We start from the raw sequence: 18,940 nt of genomic DNA, 5'->3' as shown, positions 1-18,940 counted from the left end.
GTTCCCTTCTGAGTCCATGTGTTTGTTTTGTCTTAGAACCTTACTTGGTCACCAGTGTGGAGTTCAGGTAGGTTTTGTGTTCCTCTGTCATAGTAGTACTTTTGCTTTTCTTTCTGTTGCTCTTTGAACTTCCTCACTTTCTCCCCCTCTTTTGTTTTCAGGAGGTTCTCCGGGATGGGTAGGTTTGACCTTAGCCGACGTCCCATAAGGAGTTGGGCTGGTGAATTACCACTCGAGCGGCGTTGTGCGGTATACAAGCATGCTCTGGTAGAAGTCAGTTCCACTGTCTTTTGCCTTGTACAGTCTTTTCACTGTCTGGACCGATTTTTCCACTAGTCCATTGGACTGTGGAAAGTGAGGACTTGACGTTGTGTGGACAAAGTCCCACTCTTTGGCAAAGTGTCGAAACTTGCATTGTAAAACTGAGGTCCGTTGTCTGTGAAGACCTCGCTTGCCACGCCATGTCTGGAGAATATGGTTTTCATACATGTTATCACAGCATCTGCAGTGGTGGTGTGCAGTTGACAAACCTCTGGATACAGGGAGTAATAGTCTGTGACTACAAGATAGTCCTTCCCTTGACATACGAATAGGTCAGCGCCTACCTTCTGGTAAGGTCTGTCTGGTGCTGGGTGTGGCTTTAGCGGTTCTAGCGGATTGCTTGCTCGATATTTCAGGCATATTGTGCAGTTTGACACCTCATTTGTCACATCTTGGTTGATTCGTGGCCAGTACATCACCTCTCGTGCTCTTTTCTTACACTTTTCGATTCCCAATGTCCTCCATGGATCCTTTTTAGCATCTCTTTTCTCAGACTCTTTGGGATAACTATTTTACTTCCTTTGTAGATGATGTCTTTGACCACTGATAGCAGAGTGCTGGAACTGCAGGGCGGAACTATGTCAGGTGATCAGTCTTGCTTCATGTTGGGCCATCCATCCAAGATGCTTTTCCTCAGTCGTCTCAGTGTTCCATCTTTGTTTGTCTCAGTCTTTATGAGCTCCATTTTTGCATCTGCTATGGGCAGTGCACTTGTGATCATGTCCACGTAGGCGTTCACTTTTTCATCCATTGTGGTGTTTGCGGGCTCACTTGGGTCTGCAGCTCTGGACAACGTGTCTGCTGTATACATCAGCTTACCCGGTGTGTACGCAACATTCAGTGTATAGCGTTGCATCATTCTTTGTATTCTAAGCGGACAGCTATTTAGTGGCTTTTGGAACAATGCAATCAAGGGCTTATGGTCAGTCTCTACACCGATTGCTTGTCCTGCCACAAACTGGTGAAATCTTTCACAGGCGTATGTGATGCTGAGCAGCTCCTTTTCTATTTGAGCATATCGCGTCTCCGCGTCTGTCAGTGAGCGCGATGCATATGCAATAGGTTGCCAGTAGTCATATTTTTGCAGAAGAACGGCACCGAGCCCACTCTGTGATGCATCTGATGATATCTTGATGGGTCTCGCTGGGTCATAAAACCTCAGAACTGGTTCCTCTGTGAGCAGTTTCTTTAGATCGCTCCATGACTTCTCATGCTCATGATTCCATTCCCATTCTATGTTCTTTTCAGTTAGTCGTCTCAGTGGCGACATCTTTTCTGAGAGGTTGGATATGAATTTACCCATGTAGTTGACCATTCCATTAAACCTCTGCACGTCCTTTTTGCATTGTGGCTTTGGCATATTCTCAATGGCGGACACCTTTCTGGGATCTGGTCTGATGCCCTCACTGCTGAGGATATCTCCCACGAATGTCAGTTCTGTCACCCCGAGCTGGCATTTCTCTCTATTCAGCTTCAGGTTTGTTTTCCTTGTTGCTTCCAGCACTTTTTTCAGTCTCTCGTCATGCTCAGTTCTCGTGGTTCCCCATACGATGATGTCATCCATTGATGTATCAACTCCCTCCAGGTGCTCATAGATCATATGGATAGTTTTGTGATACACTTCAGGAGCTGAGGCAATGCCAAATGGTAACCTTAGGAATCTGTATCTGCCAAATGGACTGTTGAATGCGCACAGTCTTGAACTTGCTTCGTCCAATTTCATCTGCCAAAATCCTGATGATGCATCTAACTTGCTGAAATACTTTGCATTTGCAAACTGTGCCATGATTTCCTCACGTGTAGGAAGCTTGAAGTGCTCTCTCTTTATTGCTCTGTTTAGATCTCTTAGATCCAGGCAAATTCTGAGCTTTCCATTCTTTTTGTCCACTACGACGAGGGAACTCACCCACTCAGTTGGCTCATCTATCTTCCGAATCACGTTCAGGCTTTCCATCCTGTCCAACTCTGCCTTCAGTTGCTTTTGAAGAGCAAACGGAACTTTTCTGCATGGATGTATGACCGGTGTCATACTTTTATCTACTCTGAACGTGTGTTCTCCCGGAATGCAGCCTAGACCCTTAAATAGGTCTTTGTACTCTTTTTTGTTTTCAGACACAACATCTACATAGAACTCCTCTATGTCGCTTTCATCTACTGCATGGACCTTGCTTTGTTGCACTTGGTTCTTGCAGCAACGGGCATAATGGTTGTTTTTGTTGCAACTATTGCATTTTTTACCATATGCTGGACACTTTTTTGGTGGATGCTGTGTACCGCATCGACTACATGACTTTCGATTGTCCCTTTCATTTTCGTTCGCTGGCCACGCCTCTTTTTTCACATTGGCGCTCGTTTTGTTAAACGGTTTGTATCCGTTCTTTCTCACTGCATCCACGTTGCAGCTATTGTCACTGAACAGCTCCTTTGCCTGCAACTTCACAGTCTCTGTAGCCCTACACAGTGCTATGGCTTTTCCCAGGTCTAGATCTTGCTCTCTTAGCAGTCTTTCCCTTAGACCATTATCTGGAATACCACACACGTCTGTCTTTTATCAGCGAGTCTGTCAGTCCCCCAAATTCACACGATTTGCTTCTGTTTCTCAGTTCAGTCACATACTGATCAATAGTCTCACCCGTTTTCTGTACACGTGAAAAATCTGTGCCTCTCAAACGTCACGTTACGTTTAGGTATGCAGTAGGCCTCAAACTGTTCCATTATTTTATCTAGCTTCATTTTGTCTCCATCAGCAGCGAATGTGAAGTTATTATACACCTCCAGCACTTCATCACCCACGACATGCAAGAACAGTGACGATTTCCTTTTATTACTTTTCTCGTCAGCTCCGATTGCTGATAAATACAACCCCACACGTTGTTTGAACCTTCTCCAATTTTCAGCCACATTACCTGTCAACTGAAGCTTCGCCGGTGGGAGTAAACCTTCCATTTTTCACTTCGTTAGCTATTCTCTAATGGTAAGTAACGATGTTCTCTTTTGGCTTGCTAATTTGTGGAGAGCTGATTTAACTTCAGATTTTTCCTCTTCATCTCTTTCAATCACTTCTGACACCATGTATTGATTTCTTTGTGGGTTCAATGACGAGACATTTATGAAAGAGATTGTCTTTTAATCTAAAGCTTGTTCAACTCTGAACAGCATTTACAGGAGACATCATGCTAGTGATGCATCTAGAACGAAACTGAAACTAAACTAGACTGCCTTGCTTGTCTCTGTCACATGCCCTCTGCTGGTCAGGCACAAGCAATCAATACATGCAAACATGCTGGTAAGGCATCATAATCAGACAGGCAAATACCATCTCTATTTGCTGATATCATTAAAGATTTTTTTTCCTTTAAAAAAAAACTATGACGTAGAAATTTGCATGTGTAGCGAAGTGGAATGCCCGACATGCTCTGGATGTCCCAATATATTTATATATGCAGAGATTCTGGTGTGAATAATACAAGTGCTTTACCAAAGATAAAACCAGGCTGTCCAAACAAAATTAATAGAACCAGTAAAACGTTTATCCCTTCAAAAATCACACCAGCATAATAACAGTAAAATAAATGAAACTAGATTTCCAGTAAATAAAGGTGTTGCACTGAACATCTTGTTATTTCAAAAGTAGTGAGGAAAAATATACTGGGCAGTAGCTTTTGCTTTCTTCCCTTCGCCTGCCAGTGAGTGGCAAATGTTGAGAGTCAGGAGGACAAAACTGAAGGAACAAAATTAAAAAACCCAGAAAGACAGACAAGGGAAGGAAATACCAGCAATGAGTTGGCATGGCAGCAGGGTGCTTACTGAATACCAGCATAAAAAGATATTCCAGATTTCCATGTTAGTCTAACAATTGACACTTTCAAAATGTAATTATAGCTAGTATAGAATGAATTCAAGTGTTGTCATGGTAATTTACAGAGATTTAATTACACATCCCACAGAAACAATGTCTTTGACGCTGCCTTTTACAGGTCCATTGAGTCTTATCAAAAAGTTCAGTCTATTCTGAGATAATCCTAAATGGAAGGGAAACAATTCATGGCAAGTATCATTTCATGAACCGAACAATGCCGCTAATAACATAAAATGGTCTGGAACCATCAATCCATCCCAACTGCCTTCACTTTCCTTGCAAGGGAAGCCGGGTGAGTGGGGCAGGATGAGAGAAATCAAGCTGACTTCCATAAAGCATCCCCAATGCAGCATGGCCATATGGTCCAATTAAAATCTGTCACTGAGCCGCTCAACAAAAATCTTTAATTGAGCCATCAACTGTTGCGGATTAATAGAACATCACTGTTCACCACATGCTGGCATGCACTCTCCCCGAGGTTAAACTTCAACACATTACTCAGTACACAATGAGTCACACGTAACATTAAAAGCCAAGTGGACACACAGTGACTCATCTGCCTAACATGATGAGCAGCTACATTGGGTCAGAGGCTCCTATAAAGTACAATAGTCTAAGTGAAGCTACTCCTGCCCTGTATGTGTGCCGTAGAGTATGTTTCAGAATTAGAACATTAGTTTTAATTCAGATTCCATGTTAATGGGCCCATATGTGGAGCTAAAAGTTGTCTCTTTTAATCCAGTTTTACAATGCAGGCCTGATGCAAGTTGGAAGAAAACTGCCCATCGCTGTCTGCAAGTTTAGGTTTATTAAGATGACAAATCAATTTATGTATTTTGAGTTTTATTGTATCTTACTTACTCTCCCAGTCCTCACCCAGACATCAACATTGCCGACAAAATTAGCTGCTTTGTGTAAAGATTGATTTTGTTGTTTATTTAGCGCCCCTTTAAATGTATCTATGCTATGAAATTATAGCATTAAAAGAAGCAAAAAAATCTTCCTGTGGCATGGTAACCATAATACAGGACTACACACGGTACTCCAGTGGCCAACTCCTCTGTTAATGCAACACACTACCCATTGGCCTTTTCTGCTGGACCTAAACACTGGGCTGATGATTTCAATGACCCCCAAATCTATTTCTCCATTAATATGCTGCACAACTGTTTGATGCATTTAAAAAAATGGATGCAATTCTTGTTTAAACAGGAGTGGTGTTGCACAGTAACGTCTTGGCATCACACTGAATGAACCCAGGCTCATGAAGCAAGTGTTAAATTGAATGTGCATCTATTATACAAGGGGATAAAGCGTATTTTATATTTTATATGACAGGGCAAGCATACATAACAGGCAGTGCACTTCGAAAGTAATTCATTGTGTGAAGGACTTTTAGATATTGGTCAACACGATAAGGTGCTCCATAAAGGCAAGTATTTTCTCCTACTTATTTTATTCTTACAGGTGGACAAGTCAACCGACTTCACCCCAATTCAAGTAATCAGTGGTGTGAACAGCAGCAGCACTGACGCAGGGCACAGAAGCCTTAATTGCAGGAAATTCATCTTTTTTCCAGCCTTGATATAGTGAGAAAACTCCAGAGTGCGCAGGAACCAGAATAAACGACTCCTGGGATCATGCATGTGCTACACTGCATGCAGATCCAGAGGCTCATCTGAAAGGTTAGCTTGTCCTTTCGGTGCTGACTGATGTGCCTTTCAGATTTCCAGCATTGATGGTTGTTCTCTCAATCTACGAGTAACCTTGTACGTAGTGAGATAATGAAGAGGGATTCTGGCATTAGGTGGCTTTGTATTAGGGTGTAGCACTTTGATCTGAGTTAGAGGTCATAGCTTCAAGTCTTACTCCAAAGACTTGAACATATAATCTGGGCTGACACTCAGCAATACTGGGGGAGTGCTGTGCTATCAAAGCTGCTGTATTTCTGATGAGATGTTAAACAGAGGCTTGTCTGCTCTCTCAGATCCCAAGGCACTATTCGAAGAGGAGCACGGAAGTTCTCCCAGTGTCCTGGATAACATTTAGCTCTCAACCAACATAAATAAAAACAGATTATCTGATTACTTATCTCATTGCTGTTTGTGGGAGCTTGCTGTGCACAAATTGGGTGGCGCATTTCCCCCCCATTACAACAAAACTACACTTCAGGAATATTTCAGTAGTTGTAAAGCTCTTTAGGGCATCTGGAGGTTATCATAGAATAATAGAATAGAATGGTTACAACATGGAAGGCGGCCATTCAGCTAGTCAAGCCCATGCCCACTCTCAGCGAGTCCCACTCCCCTGCCCTTTCCCCGTACCCCTGCAAATTTTTTTCCTTTCAATACTTATCCAACTCCCTTTTGAAAGATAAGGGCCTTCACCACCCTTTCAGGCAGTGCATACCAGATCTTCACCACTCGCTGCGTAAAAAGGTTTTTTCTTACGCCGCGTTTGGTTCTTTTGCCAATCACCTTAAATCTGTGTCCTCTGGTTCTCGACCCTTCTGCCAATGGGAACAGGTTCTCTCTCTCTACTCTGTCCAGACCCCTCATGATTTTGAACACCTCTATCAAATCTCCTCTCAATCTTCTCTGCTCCAAGGAGAACTTCTCCAGTCTATCAATGTAACTGAAGTCCCTCATTCCTGGAATAATTCTCGTAAATCTTTTCTGCACCATCTCTAAGGTCTTCCCATCCTTCCTAAAGTGTGGTGCCCAAAATTGGACACAGTACTCCAGTTGGGGCCGAACAAGTGTTTTATACAGGTTCATCATAATTTCCACACTTTTGTACTCGATACCTCTATTTGAGTCCCAGACTCCCGTATGCCTTTTTAACCACTTTCTCAACCTGCCCTGCCACCTTCAATGATTTGTGCACACATACCCCCAGGTCTCTCTGTTCATGCACCCACTTTAGGATTGTACCCTTTAGTTTATATTGCCTCTCCTCATTCTTCCTACCAAAATGCATCACTTCACACTTTTCTGCGTTAAATTTCATCTGCCTCGTGTCCACCCATTTCACCAGCCTGTCTATGTCCTCTCCTCCTCACTGTTCACTATACTTCCAAGTTTTGTGTCATCTGCAAATGTTGCAATTGTGCCCTGTACACCCACATCCAAGTCATTAATATATATCAAGAAAAGCAGTGGTCCCAGTACCGACCCCTGGGGAACACCACTGTGTACCTTCCTCCAGTCCGAAAAACAACCGTTCGCCACTACTCTGTTTCCTGTCACTTAGCCAATTCCGTATCCATGCTGCCACTGTCACTTTTATTCCATGGCCTTCAACTTTGCTGGTAAGCCTATTATGTGGCACTTTGTCGAACGCCTTTTGGAAATCCATGTACACCACGTCAACCATATTAAGCTCATCAATCCTCTCTGTTACCTCATCAAAAAACTCAATCAAGTTGGTTAAATACGATTTGCCTTTAACAAATCCGTGCTGGCTTTCCTCAAGTAATCCACAGCTATCCAAGTGACTGTTAATTTTGTCCCTGATTACGGTTTCTAAAAGCTTCCTCACTACCGAGGTTAAACTGACTGGCCTGTAGTTGCTGGGTTTATCTTTACACCCTTTTTTGAGCAATGGTGTAACATTTGCAATTCTCCAGCCCTCTGGCACCTCCCCCGTATCTATGGAGGATTGGCATATTATGGCCAGTACCTCCGCGATTTCCACACTCAATTCACTTAGCATCCTAGGATGCATCCCATCCGCTCCTGGTTATTTATCTACTTTAAGTACAGCTAGCCTTTCCATCACCTCTTCTTTATCAATTTTTATCCTATCAAGTGTCTCCACTACCTCCTTCTTAACTATGTCTATTGCAGCATCCTCTTCCTTGGTGAAGACAGATGCAAAGTACTCATTTAGTACCTCAGCCATGCCCTCTGTCTTCATGCATAGGTCTCCTTTTTGGTCCCTAATCAGCCCCACCCCTCCTCTTACTACCCTTTTGCTATTTATATGCCTATAGAAGACTTTTGGATTACCTTTTATGTTGGCTGCCATTCTATTCTCATACCCTCTCTTTGCCCCTCTTATTTTCTTTGTCACTTCTCCTCTGACCTTTCTATATGTAGCTTAATTCTCAGATGTATTTGCAACCTGACATCTGTCATACACGCTCTTTTTCTGCTTCACATATTGGCTGTTTCGTCATCCGTGGAGCCCTGACTTTAGTTGCCCTACCTTTCCCCCTCGTGGGAATGTAACTCTACTGTACCTGAACTATTTCCTCTTTAAAGGCAGCCTGTTGTTCCACTACAGTTTTGCCTGCCAATCTTTGATTCCAGTTTACCCGGGCCAGATCCGTTCTCATTCCACTGAAATTGACCTTCCCCAGTTAAACATTCTTATTCTAGATTGCTCCCTGTCCTTTTCCATAGCTAATCTAAACCTTATGATCCTATGATCACTGTTCCCTAAATGTTCACCTACTGACCACTTGCTCCACTTGACCTACCTCATTCCCCAGAACCAGATCCAGCAATGCTTCCTCCCTCGTCGGGCCGGAAACATACTGATCAAGAAAGTTCTCCTGAACACACTTCAGAAATTCTTCCCCTTCTCTGCCCTTTACACTATTACAATCCCAGTCTATATTAGGATAGTTGAAGTCCCCCATTATTACTACTCTATCGTTCTTGCACCTCTCTCTAATTTCTCTGCAAATTTGCTCCTCCATATCTTTCCCACTATTTGGTGGTCTATAGAATACACCTAGTGTAATGGCACCTCTATTATTTCTTAACTCTAGGCATATAGATTCTGTCCTTGACCCCTCCAAGACATCCTCCCTCTCCAGCACTGCAACATTCTCCTTGACCAATACTGCCACACCACCTCCTATCTTTCCTTCACTGTCTTTCCTGAACACCTGATAACCAGGAATATTTAATACCCAATCCTGCCCTTTTTTGAGCCAGGTCTCAGTTATTGCCACAGCATCATATTCCCATGTGGCTATTTGTGCCTGCAGCTCACTGACCTTGTTTACTACGCTTCATGCGTTCACATACATACACTGTAAACCCACCTTAGACCATCCTGTATTCTCTCTTAGTTGGACCCCAACTAATACCTTAATATTTTTTACTTTAGTGCTCTCTGCCTCTCCCAATCCTTTGAGCACTTTATTTCCCTTTTCTAATGTTACATCCTGGTGCCCATCCCCCTACCAAATTAGTTTAAATCCTCCCCAACAGCACTAGCAAACCTCCCCGTAAGGATATTGGTTCCAGCCCTGTTGAGGTCCGGCCTGTACAGGTCCCACCTCCCCCAGAACCGGTCCCAATGCCCCAGGAAACTGAAGCCCGCACCATCTCTCCAGCCATGCATTCATCTGATCTATCCTCCTATTTCTAGGTTGTGAAAGATGCTATATAAATGCAAGTTTTTTTTGTATTAAATTGCTAACTTGTGCACACAGGGCTGATTTCAGCAATCATGCATTGAGCATATAATTACTTTGAAGAATGCAAGGTAAAAATTTACAGACATAGGCAGGTTCACTTTGTAGTAATCTTTGCCCACAATGCTGGCACAACACTAGCCAATGGTAGAGCTTTCGGATAGTATAGAATCAAGAAATACAGCATGTATAATAACATGTACAGGATGGCAATAACTGTTGTACAAAACTGCTTTAAAAAACTTCCTGATGTACTTGCTATTCTTTAAACAGACCAAAAATTTATAAAAGTTGGACAGAAATCATTTTATATTTGAAATCCAATTTGAAAATGTTGACAAGCTGCTCCCATGCCTGGTTCCATTTATTGCCTATCCTTTTGCAACAGCTCCGTCTCCAGTGCCACTCAAGAGATCATACCTAATTTACAAACTTGCAGCTGGTGACAGGTCGTTGGAGGAATTAAACTGGGCCATAATTTCACTCCCCCCTCCTTAAACTAAAATCACACAGATACTAATCTTTAAAAGTTTAAACTAAGGACCCTCTAACTCACCATCACTTTCCATAGCTAAGTGTTCCACTGTTTATTCACTTGTCTCAATCTCAAAATGTGATTTAATACAGGGCCTCGCTCAAACACATCTTGAGTGCTGCATTCAGTTTTGCTGCACAACGAGGATATTTCAGCTTTGGAGGGGTAGAGCACAGATTCACCAGAATTCTAATTTAATGGGTTAAATTAGGAGGACAGGTTCCATATACTTGGCTTGTATTGCCTTGAGTTTAGTTGGTTGAAGGAAGATCTAAGCTAAAAGGATTCGATAGGGTAGATACAGAAAACAATTTCCTCTGGTGGGGGAATCCAGGACAAGGGGACAGAACTTTACAATGAGAGCAAGGTAATTCGGGAGTGAAATCAGGAAGCACGGTTTCACACAATGGGCAGCGGAAAGCTGGAATTCTTTCACCCAAAAGGCTGTGGATGTTGGGTCCACTGAAATTTTCAGTCTTGACATTCTTAGGTAAGGTTATCAAGGGATACAGAGCAAAGATGGGTAAATGGCGTCGAGGTACAGATCAGCCATGGTCCAACTGAATGGTGGAACAGGCTGGAGGCGCTAAATGGCCTATCCCTGCTCCTCCCCCCCACCTCTGCCAAACATCAAAAAGCAATTCAGGAAACACAAAAACTAGATTCTATTCAGTCCTTCCCCTTCACCTGCCCACTTCTAAAGTGTGTCTGTCATCTTGCTTGATCAATTTGATTTTAAAAACATTTATGCATACAAATATAGTACCTCTGAGCACTGGTTTGTGAAAAAGGCAGCAGGGAGAGAAAATACCAGCCTACACGCCCTTTCCTCATTACTGCATTTATGAATATTTGAATTCCATTCTCAATTGCAATCTCGAGACCTCCTCTGACTATTGACATAGACCATAATGTAATAAAAGTAGAACATTTTTCTGGACTTATTTCATGCAGTGTGCTAAAATAGCTAGAAATACTTACAGAATGGAGGCCAGCAGACTATATCTATGGGACCCAGGTCAAGATGACTTAACTGGAAATTAGTCAGGATGCAAAACGCTTCGTTTTAGGTGCAAGTTGAATTATAAGTGGTGAAGGCATTTAGCAAGGCATGGGTCTACATTTTTTTTTATTCATTCATTCACGGGATGTGGGCGTCGCTGGCAAGGCCAGCATTTATTGACCATCCAGAGTTGCCCTTGAGAAGGTGGTGGTGAGCCATCTTCTTGAACCGCTCCAGTCCGTGTGGTGAAAGTACTCCCATGGCGCTGTTAGGTAGGGAGTTTGACCCAGCGACAATGAAGTCATGGCGATACATTTCCAAGTCAGGATGATGTGTGACTTGGAGGGGAACTTGGAGGTGGTGGTGTTCCCCTGCGCTTACTGCCCTTGTCCTTCTAGGTGTTAGAAGTCATGGGTTTGGGAGTTGCTGCAGTGCATCTTGTACATGGTACACACTGCAGCCACGGTACGCCGGTGGTGGAGGGAGTGAATGTTTAAGGTGGTGGATGTGGTGCCAATCAAGCGGGCTGCTTTGTCCTGGATGGTGTCGAGCTTCTTGAGTGTTGTTGGAGCTGCACTCATCCAGGCAAGTGGAGAGTATTCCATCACACTCCTGACTTGTGCCTTGTAGATGGTGGAAAGGCTTTGGGGAGTCAGGAGGTGAGACACTCACTGCAGAATACCTGCTCTTGTAGCCACAGTATTTATGTGGTTGGTCCAGTTAATTTTCTGGTCAATGGTGACCCCCAGAATGTTGATGGTGGGGGATTAGATGATAGAGCGGCCACTGAATATCAAGGGGAGGTGGTTAGACTCTCTTGTTGGAGATGGTCATTACCTTGCACTCGTGTGGCGCGAATGTTACTCATCAGTCCAAGCCTGATGTTGTCCAGGTCTTGCTGCATACAGGCACGGACTGCTTCATTATCTGATCTTATGATGGAGAGAAGGTCATTGATGAAGCAGCTGAAGATGGTTGGGCCTAGGGCACTGCCCTGAAGAACTCCTGCAGTGATATCCTGGGGCTGAGATGATTCGCCTCCAACAACCACAACCATCTTCCTTTGTGCTAGGTATGAATCCAGCCAGTTAAGAGTTTTCCCTCTGATCCCCATTAACGTCAATTTTACTAGGGTTCCTTTACTGCCACACTCGGTCCAATGCTGACCTGATGTCAAGGGCAGTCATTCTCACCTCTCCTCTGTAATTCAGCTCTTTAGTCCATGTTTTTATCAAGGCTGTAATGGGGTCTGGAGCAGAGTCCTGGCGGAACCCAAACTGAACATCAGTGAGCAGGTTATTGGTGAGTAAGTGCCACATGATGCACTGTTGACAACGCCTTCCATCACTTCGCTGTTGATTGAGAGCAGGCTGAGGAGGCGGTAATTGGCTGGAATGGATTTGTCTTACTTTTTGTGGACAGGACATACCTGGGCAATTTTCCATTGTCATGTAGATGCCAGTGCTGTAGCTGTATTGGAACAGCTTGGCTAGAGGCGCGGCTAGTTCTGGAGCACAAGTCTTCAGCACGACAGCTGGGATGTTGTCTATCCAGTGCACTCAGCTGTTTCTTGATATCACGTGGAGTGAATCGAATTGGCTGAAGACTGGCTCTGTTATGGTGGGAACCTCAGGAGAAGGCAGAGATAGATCATCCACTTGGCACTTCTGGCTGAAGATGGTTGTGAATGCTTCAGCCTCGTCTTTTTGCACTCGTGCTGGGCTCCACCATTGTTGAGAATGGCGATGTTCCTGGAGCCTCCTCCTGTTAGTTGTTTAATTGTCCAGCACCATTCACGACTGCAGAGCTTTGATCTGATCCTTTGGTTGTGCAATTGCTTAGCTCTGTCTATAGCATGCTGCTTCCGCTGTTTAGCATGCATGTAAGCCCTGTGTTGCAGCCTGTGCGCAAATAGGCTGCCACGTTTCCTACATTACAACACTGACTACACTTCAAAAAGTACTTAATTGGCTGCAAAGCGCTTTGGGACATCTGGTGCTTTAGAAATGTAAGTCTTTCTTTCTTTCTTACTGTGTCTTTCAGGACTCGGCCAGCTCGGTCAGTAGTGGTGTTGCCGAGCCACTCTTGGTGATGGACATCGAAGTCCCCCACCCAGAGTGCATTCTGTGCCTTTGCTACCCTCAGTGCTTCTTCCAAGTGACTCATCAGCTGAGGCGGTAGGTGGTAATCAGCAGGAGGTCTCCTTCCCCATATTTGACCCGATGCCATGAGACTGTAGGAAGGACTGCAGACTTTCTCCACAGCCGAGCGTCCATGCAGCCAGTGACAACCCAACACAAGCTGAGTTTCTGCAATTCCAGTCTCGCCCATCCCTCCAACCATCATTTAAAAATAATTCCTCGCTCTCAGTTTAATTAAATAGAACTAGCTGCACAATATACCCAACAATTAGAAGCATCTAGTTGCACAACACTTCAAAAGTAATGTCTGACTTATTTCCCTTGCCGTTTCACAACAATCTTGTGCTGATCCATTTGATTGTCCTCACCAGGCGAAAAACATCCCTTTTTAGTATCTTTTTAATTTGCCTTCACAGTGGTGAGCAACGACCTGATGAGAAATTAATTTCTGTCAATATCACTTCCTCGCGTTATTAGCACATTAGGAACTATCTTAATAAATTAGATTTTTTCATCAGGTACAAACGGCTTTCTTTCCCCCATACCATGAAATGCCCTTTCCAAAGTGCCGTTTCTATTTGGAAGCTTTACATGAAATTTACAATAATTAGGCTCAATGTTCACAGGTTTGCTAATGAATTGATAGTTGACAGTCTGTCTTTTTGGGGGCAACGCTTTCACCCCCACTTCATACTGCCTCAAAGCACGTGCTGTTTTTCAACTATAGCAACGACAACTTGTATTTATACAGCGCCTCTGATGCAGTAAAACGTATCAAGGTGCTGCACAGGAATATTATAAGACAAAAAATTTGACACCGAGCCACATAAGAAGAAATTAGGGCAAATGACCAAAACCTTGGTCAAAGAGGTAGGTTTTAAGGAGCATCTTAAAGGAGGAAAGAGAGGTAGAGAAGCGGAGAGGTTTAGGCAGGGAATTCCAGAGCTTGGGGCCCAGGCAACAGAAGGCACGGCCGCCAATGGTTGAGCGATTATAATCAGGGATGCTCAAGAGGGCAGAATTAGAGGAGCGCAGATATCTCAGGGGGGGGTTGTGGGGCTGGAGGAGATTACAGATACAGGGAGGGGCGAGGCCATGGAGGGATTTGAAAAGGAGGACAAGAATTTTGAAATCGAGAGTCACTGTAGGTCAGCAAGGACAGGGGTGATGGGTGAATGGGACTTGGTGCGAGTTAGGACACGGGCAGCTGAGTTTTGGATCACCTCAAGTTTATGTAACCAGCTGGGAGGTGCGGGAGAGTAGTTATAGCTAACTGGGTCTCCAAACTTCTCTCCGACCACCTGTGGGGGGGGGGGGTGTGTGCTCATCTCAGTTGGATGGGTTTGGAATTTACTGCGCAAGGGTTTGAAAAGATTCCATCAAAATCCCATCTGGGTTCATTGTCTACTGAATTTATATTAAAATACAAGCTTCTCCCTTCCCCATCCTGACTTCAAACTCTGAATGATATCAGCAGCCCAGAGTGTAAACCGGGTACAAGGTCAAGTAATTGTCTCATTTGGTGTGCTGTACTTGCTGAGCCTCCATGAATTGTTACGTGTGGCTATCTGTACTGGCTGGTTGAATGACACGTTGCTGTTCGCTTAAACGAGGACAGTCTTTTGGTATTTTATTGGTACAAGAGAAAAAAGAATTTTGAATTCAGATTGGAGGCAGCTCATTGAATACACTGGTGCAGTCTGTACTGTGCGCAATCCAAGGCAATGGTCGATCATCCTAGTTACAAAATGTTTGAAGTGACCAGGTTTAAATGGTGTACACTGGGAAAGACACACACCTACAGCACTCACAAACATCGAGTACATTTCCTCAGAGCGCCAACAAATCAGGTGAAAACTTGTTACTGTCTGTGCGATCCTGAGGGCCATTGCACATAGCTTTTTATTCGCACATTATAACACCACAGAACAGTTTAATGAGCTGCCATCAATCACCACTTTTTCATCTGGGTGATCAAAATACGCTCTTCATTAGAGCAGGGTGTAAGCTTGGAGAGACCTGAACAGAGAGAGAGAGAGAGAGAGAGAGAGAGAGAGAGAGAGAGAGAGAGAGAGAGAGAGAGAGAGAGAGAGAGAGAGAGGAGCGCAACAGATTGCTTGCATTACGTACATTGTGCGAAGAGGATAGCAAGAGCCTGCACTGCCCAAGGTCATCCTTGTACTTTCCATCTGCGGCTCCTTCATACAAGTGGAGATTAGAGCAATGTGATTGGCAGTCAAATAAAGCATTTGAAAGCTCTGCAGGCCAAAGTTTGGTCAGACAGACGAGCAATCTTTAGGAACACAACAAACACTGCTAATGTTGCAGTGAAAAGAATCAGCGACCAAACCAAAAAGATTAAAAACCGTCTTACTCTATTTCGAGTCTCCACACTATTTCACACGCATCAAAAAGCACATCTTAAGCCTGCAAAAAGTGATAATGTCCTTACAAGATCTTAGGCTACAGTCCTTTTGAAGTTTTTTTTTAAATCCCAAGAATAATTTAAGATCACAGTGCTCGAGGCTGTAGACTATCACATATTTGGTCTGAAACCTTTTCAATGGAACAGACAAACTGTTTGGTCAGCAACTCCAAAATCCATAGTGGCAGGGCATGCACGCACACACACTAACTCATGCCCAGAACGAATTAGGCTGGACCTAATGGAGGGTTCGGGTAGTTGCTACATAGAACTGCCAATACCCGGAGTGAGTTACTGACTGGAGGGGCTTGGATGGTTTACATATACAACAATAGACACTTGGAACTGAGTTACAGGCCATAATCCAGCCTAGATAATATAATGTGACGTAGATAATTTATGATCAGCATAATTTGCCCTTCCTGCCCCAGGCAAGATAAAATGATGCTTTTAACACAGTCCCAGGTAGTTGGTGAAATGAGGGAACAGGAATTATTTTTCTTCCTTTCTTCAGGTTGGCTTGCACTGCACCCTGACCAATATGCAATGTAAACAAATGGCCCTAGTTGATTCACCTTCCGTCTAACGTAGTGCTTTGCCTCTGCTTGGTCTCTGACTTCCCCTACAAAGGCCTATTCACAATCAAGAACTTACCACGTGATGAATCGTGGAGGTACACAGGCGGTGCAACCACCCCATGATGAATGATCACCACCACCTGTGGTTATTTTATGTACGCTTTCAAGTTGGTGCCGTGGCTATTATGTGGTCTACACACAGATTGCAGTTATGAGGTTAAGATTAAGGTGGAAATGTAATGCAGGAGAAAGACTTTGATCTTTGCCCTGAATGTTTATGTTGTGTGAAAACTGGTCGCTTGGGAGTAAGTTAAATTCTAAGCAGAATACCATCTCCTGCAACACATCACCAGCTGACTTACTAATTCCTATTCTGCATACATTCCATCTCATTTCAGTTTCCTGCATGCAAGACGATATTTTGAGTGGCTCAGGCGAGTGTTTACACAAGCTCGAAGAACAGAGCTCACAACCACATGCGTACAAGTCAAGGAACTCCAAGTGCTTCAGGCAGCAGGGGAAAATCCCTTATTCAGTGGATACTGGGCTCCTGCAGAGCAATAAGCTCCAGTTTTTGATGAGATCAATTCAACTACCTCTCAAGGTACTTTTGTCCACTTCTTTCTTCAAGGCTCTTTCTTCAATCCTCAACCAAGAGCAAGCACTTGGCCTGTTCCCAGGACACTAGCAATATTGCTCAGAAAATGGTTGCTAAGAGGTTTGCAGTGACAATCTGGAGTCATTCTTTCTGCTTTTTTCTCTCTTCGCCTTTAGGAAAACACCTGACCACTACTCATATTGGGACTATTTAGGAGATCACAAAGTGCCAAAGTGCTTTTTAATATTCTGTAGTGCACCTTATTAATGTTCTTTTTGTTCTCAACTGCTGAGCATTATTTCACAGGTACACACAGTTTTGTGGGCACTGAAATTACAAGTTCGGATGTAGAATATAAATAGCTTGACCTTCAGCTATATCCACAAATACAATCTATATGCAGAAGATGTAAATAGTCTTTGAAAAGCAAATGAACCCAACAAAAGTCTTCATCAATATAAAAAATAACATATTAAGTATTGATGTCATGAATCAGAATTCTACACCAAAGCACAGCAGCAAAAGGGTCCAAGTGAAGCATAACTCAATTTACAATCAGCACTCCTAAAATGGAATTGCGACTGTAGTGCAAAGCTGGCTGAATGCCCAAAGACCACAGCTTGGGTAGTACAAGAGTACGAGAATTAAATCTGGATTTCAGAGGATGAAAAAGGTTCTTAAAAACAGCAGTGTCTAATCAGCTATTCTTCTGGGATGTGTGGGCAAAACCACTCTGACCAGAAGCATATTGCTTGACTGACTGGGCTCTCACTCACACATTTGCCGTCTCATCCTTTTATTTAGATTAATTAACAACAGCTCGAACACATTTAAATGGGTTTGCAATCTATCTCACTGTTTCTGAACATACACCTTACTGCTCTTGTTGCTGCATATTGCACGCACACAGCTAGAACACTGAACATGCTGTTTATTTGGGAGGTGTATATTGTCAATGTTTGTTTTATTTATGATTGCTCCAGCAACAAACTGCACAAATGAAGAATGGGTTACCTGAGAACACGACTTTGCAGGTGATGCTTGGAGTCTGCTGGAAAAAGCCGTAAAGTTTTGAATGGCTCGAGGGATGAATTCTGGGGCCAGGGGGTTGAGCACACAGCTTCTGCTGAGTTCCAGGTTATCTAGCTGCGTCCTGATCTCGTGTAGCGTGGCTCCGTGGAGGCTGCCATTCTTGTGACAAAGGAATATGAACCGTTCCCAAATTTTCCTACAAAGAAAGAACAGTCCCAGTAATTGCTTGATGTTTAGCAGTTCAAACCACGCGTTTTCATCATTTTGGCTTACAGCAAGTGTCATTTGTACATTGAACCCTTGTTATAAAAAGGACAATGTCCGAATGCTGGAGACCTTTTGGTAAGGTTATGTTCCTGGCAAGCTCTGGACACAGCATCGGCTGCAGAGCTAACTCAGCACAGTAGAAATCACTTTCCTCTACATCCCAATTTTTAATTTCCATTTATTTTTCAAAAAACTTAAAACAACAGCATCAATAAGTAGTGTTGAAGCAAACTTCAAACCCGATAAAAGTATGTGACAAAACTCCTTTGTGGGCAACAATGCTCCATTAAATCACAAAGCTTCAGCACACAAGTCAAGGTGCACATATAATCAGCAGAGCAGGTGACCCTAGATGGACCAGATTGCAGCAGCTTTCGAAGGTAGTACAGTCCAGAGCTGGTCAGCTGCATGCATCACAAGTAGGCAAGCAAGACTATTCAAGAGATAAGTTCACACAACACACCTGACTGAAAACTGCCAGGTATCTGGGACATGCCACTGCCACCCTCCAAAAAACACTTCATGGTCTATCAAACACAAATACTGACGTTTCATTTCTCTCCAATAAACTCGAACCTTCTTGGACTGCAGAACGCACAGGAACCACGAGTCATTCATGTAACTCGTCTACTCATCTCAAATGAAACATAAATATCAACTTCTTAAACAGCGACTTTTTTTTACAACAAAATACTCCAAGCACACAAACAGCAGAGCTTTTTTTAATCAAAGGTGCAACATACAAATGAT

The 18,940-nt window shown here is 43.4% G+C and overlaps 1 protein-coding gene across 2 annotated transcripts in view; it reads right to left on the bottom strand.

Annotated features, from left to right (window-relative positions):
* Positions 1 to 18,940, bottom strand: part of LOC147110285 (ATP-dependent RNA helicase with zinc finger domain-like) — a 332,514-nt gene that overhangs the window by 113,480 nt on the left and 200,094 nt on the right. For both annotated transcript variants that reach the window (XM_086000110.1, XM_086000111.1), the window contains exon 22: positions 17,906 to 18,119. In XM_086000110.1, coding sequence (XP_085856236.1) covers positions 17,906 to 18,119 — 214 coding nt within the window. The remainder of the gene's footprint in view (positions 1 to 17,905; positions 18,120 to 18,940) is intronic.

This window comes from Somniosus microcephalus, chromosome 11 (genome assembly GCF_052327205.1).
Source record: "Somniosus microcephalus isolate GS21.2 chromosome 11, FLI_Smic_1.0, whole genome shotgun sequence".
Classification (NCBI taxonomy): domain Eukaryota; kingdom Metazoa; phylum Chordata; class Chondrichthyes; order Squaliformes; family Somniosidae; genus Somniosus; species Somniosus microcephalus.
Note: the sequence above shows the minus strand (reverse complement) of the source record. Positions and strands in the feature narration are given on the sequence as shown.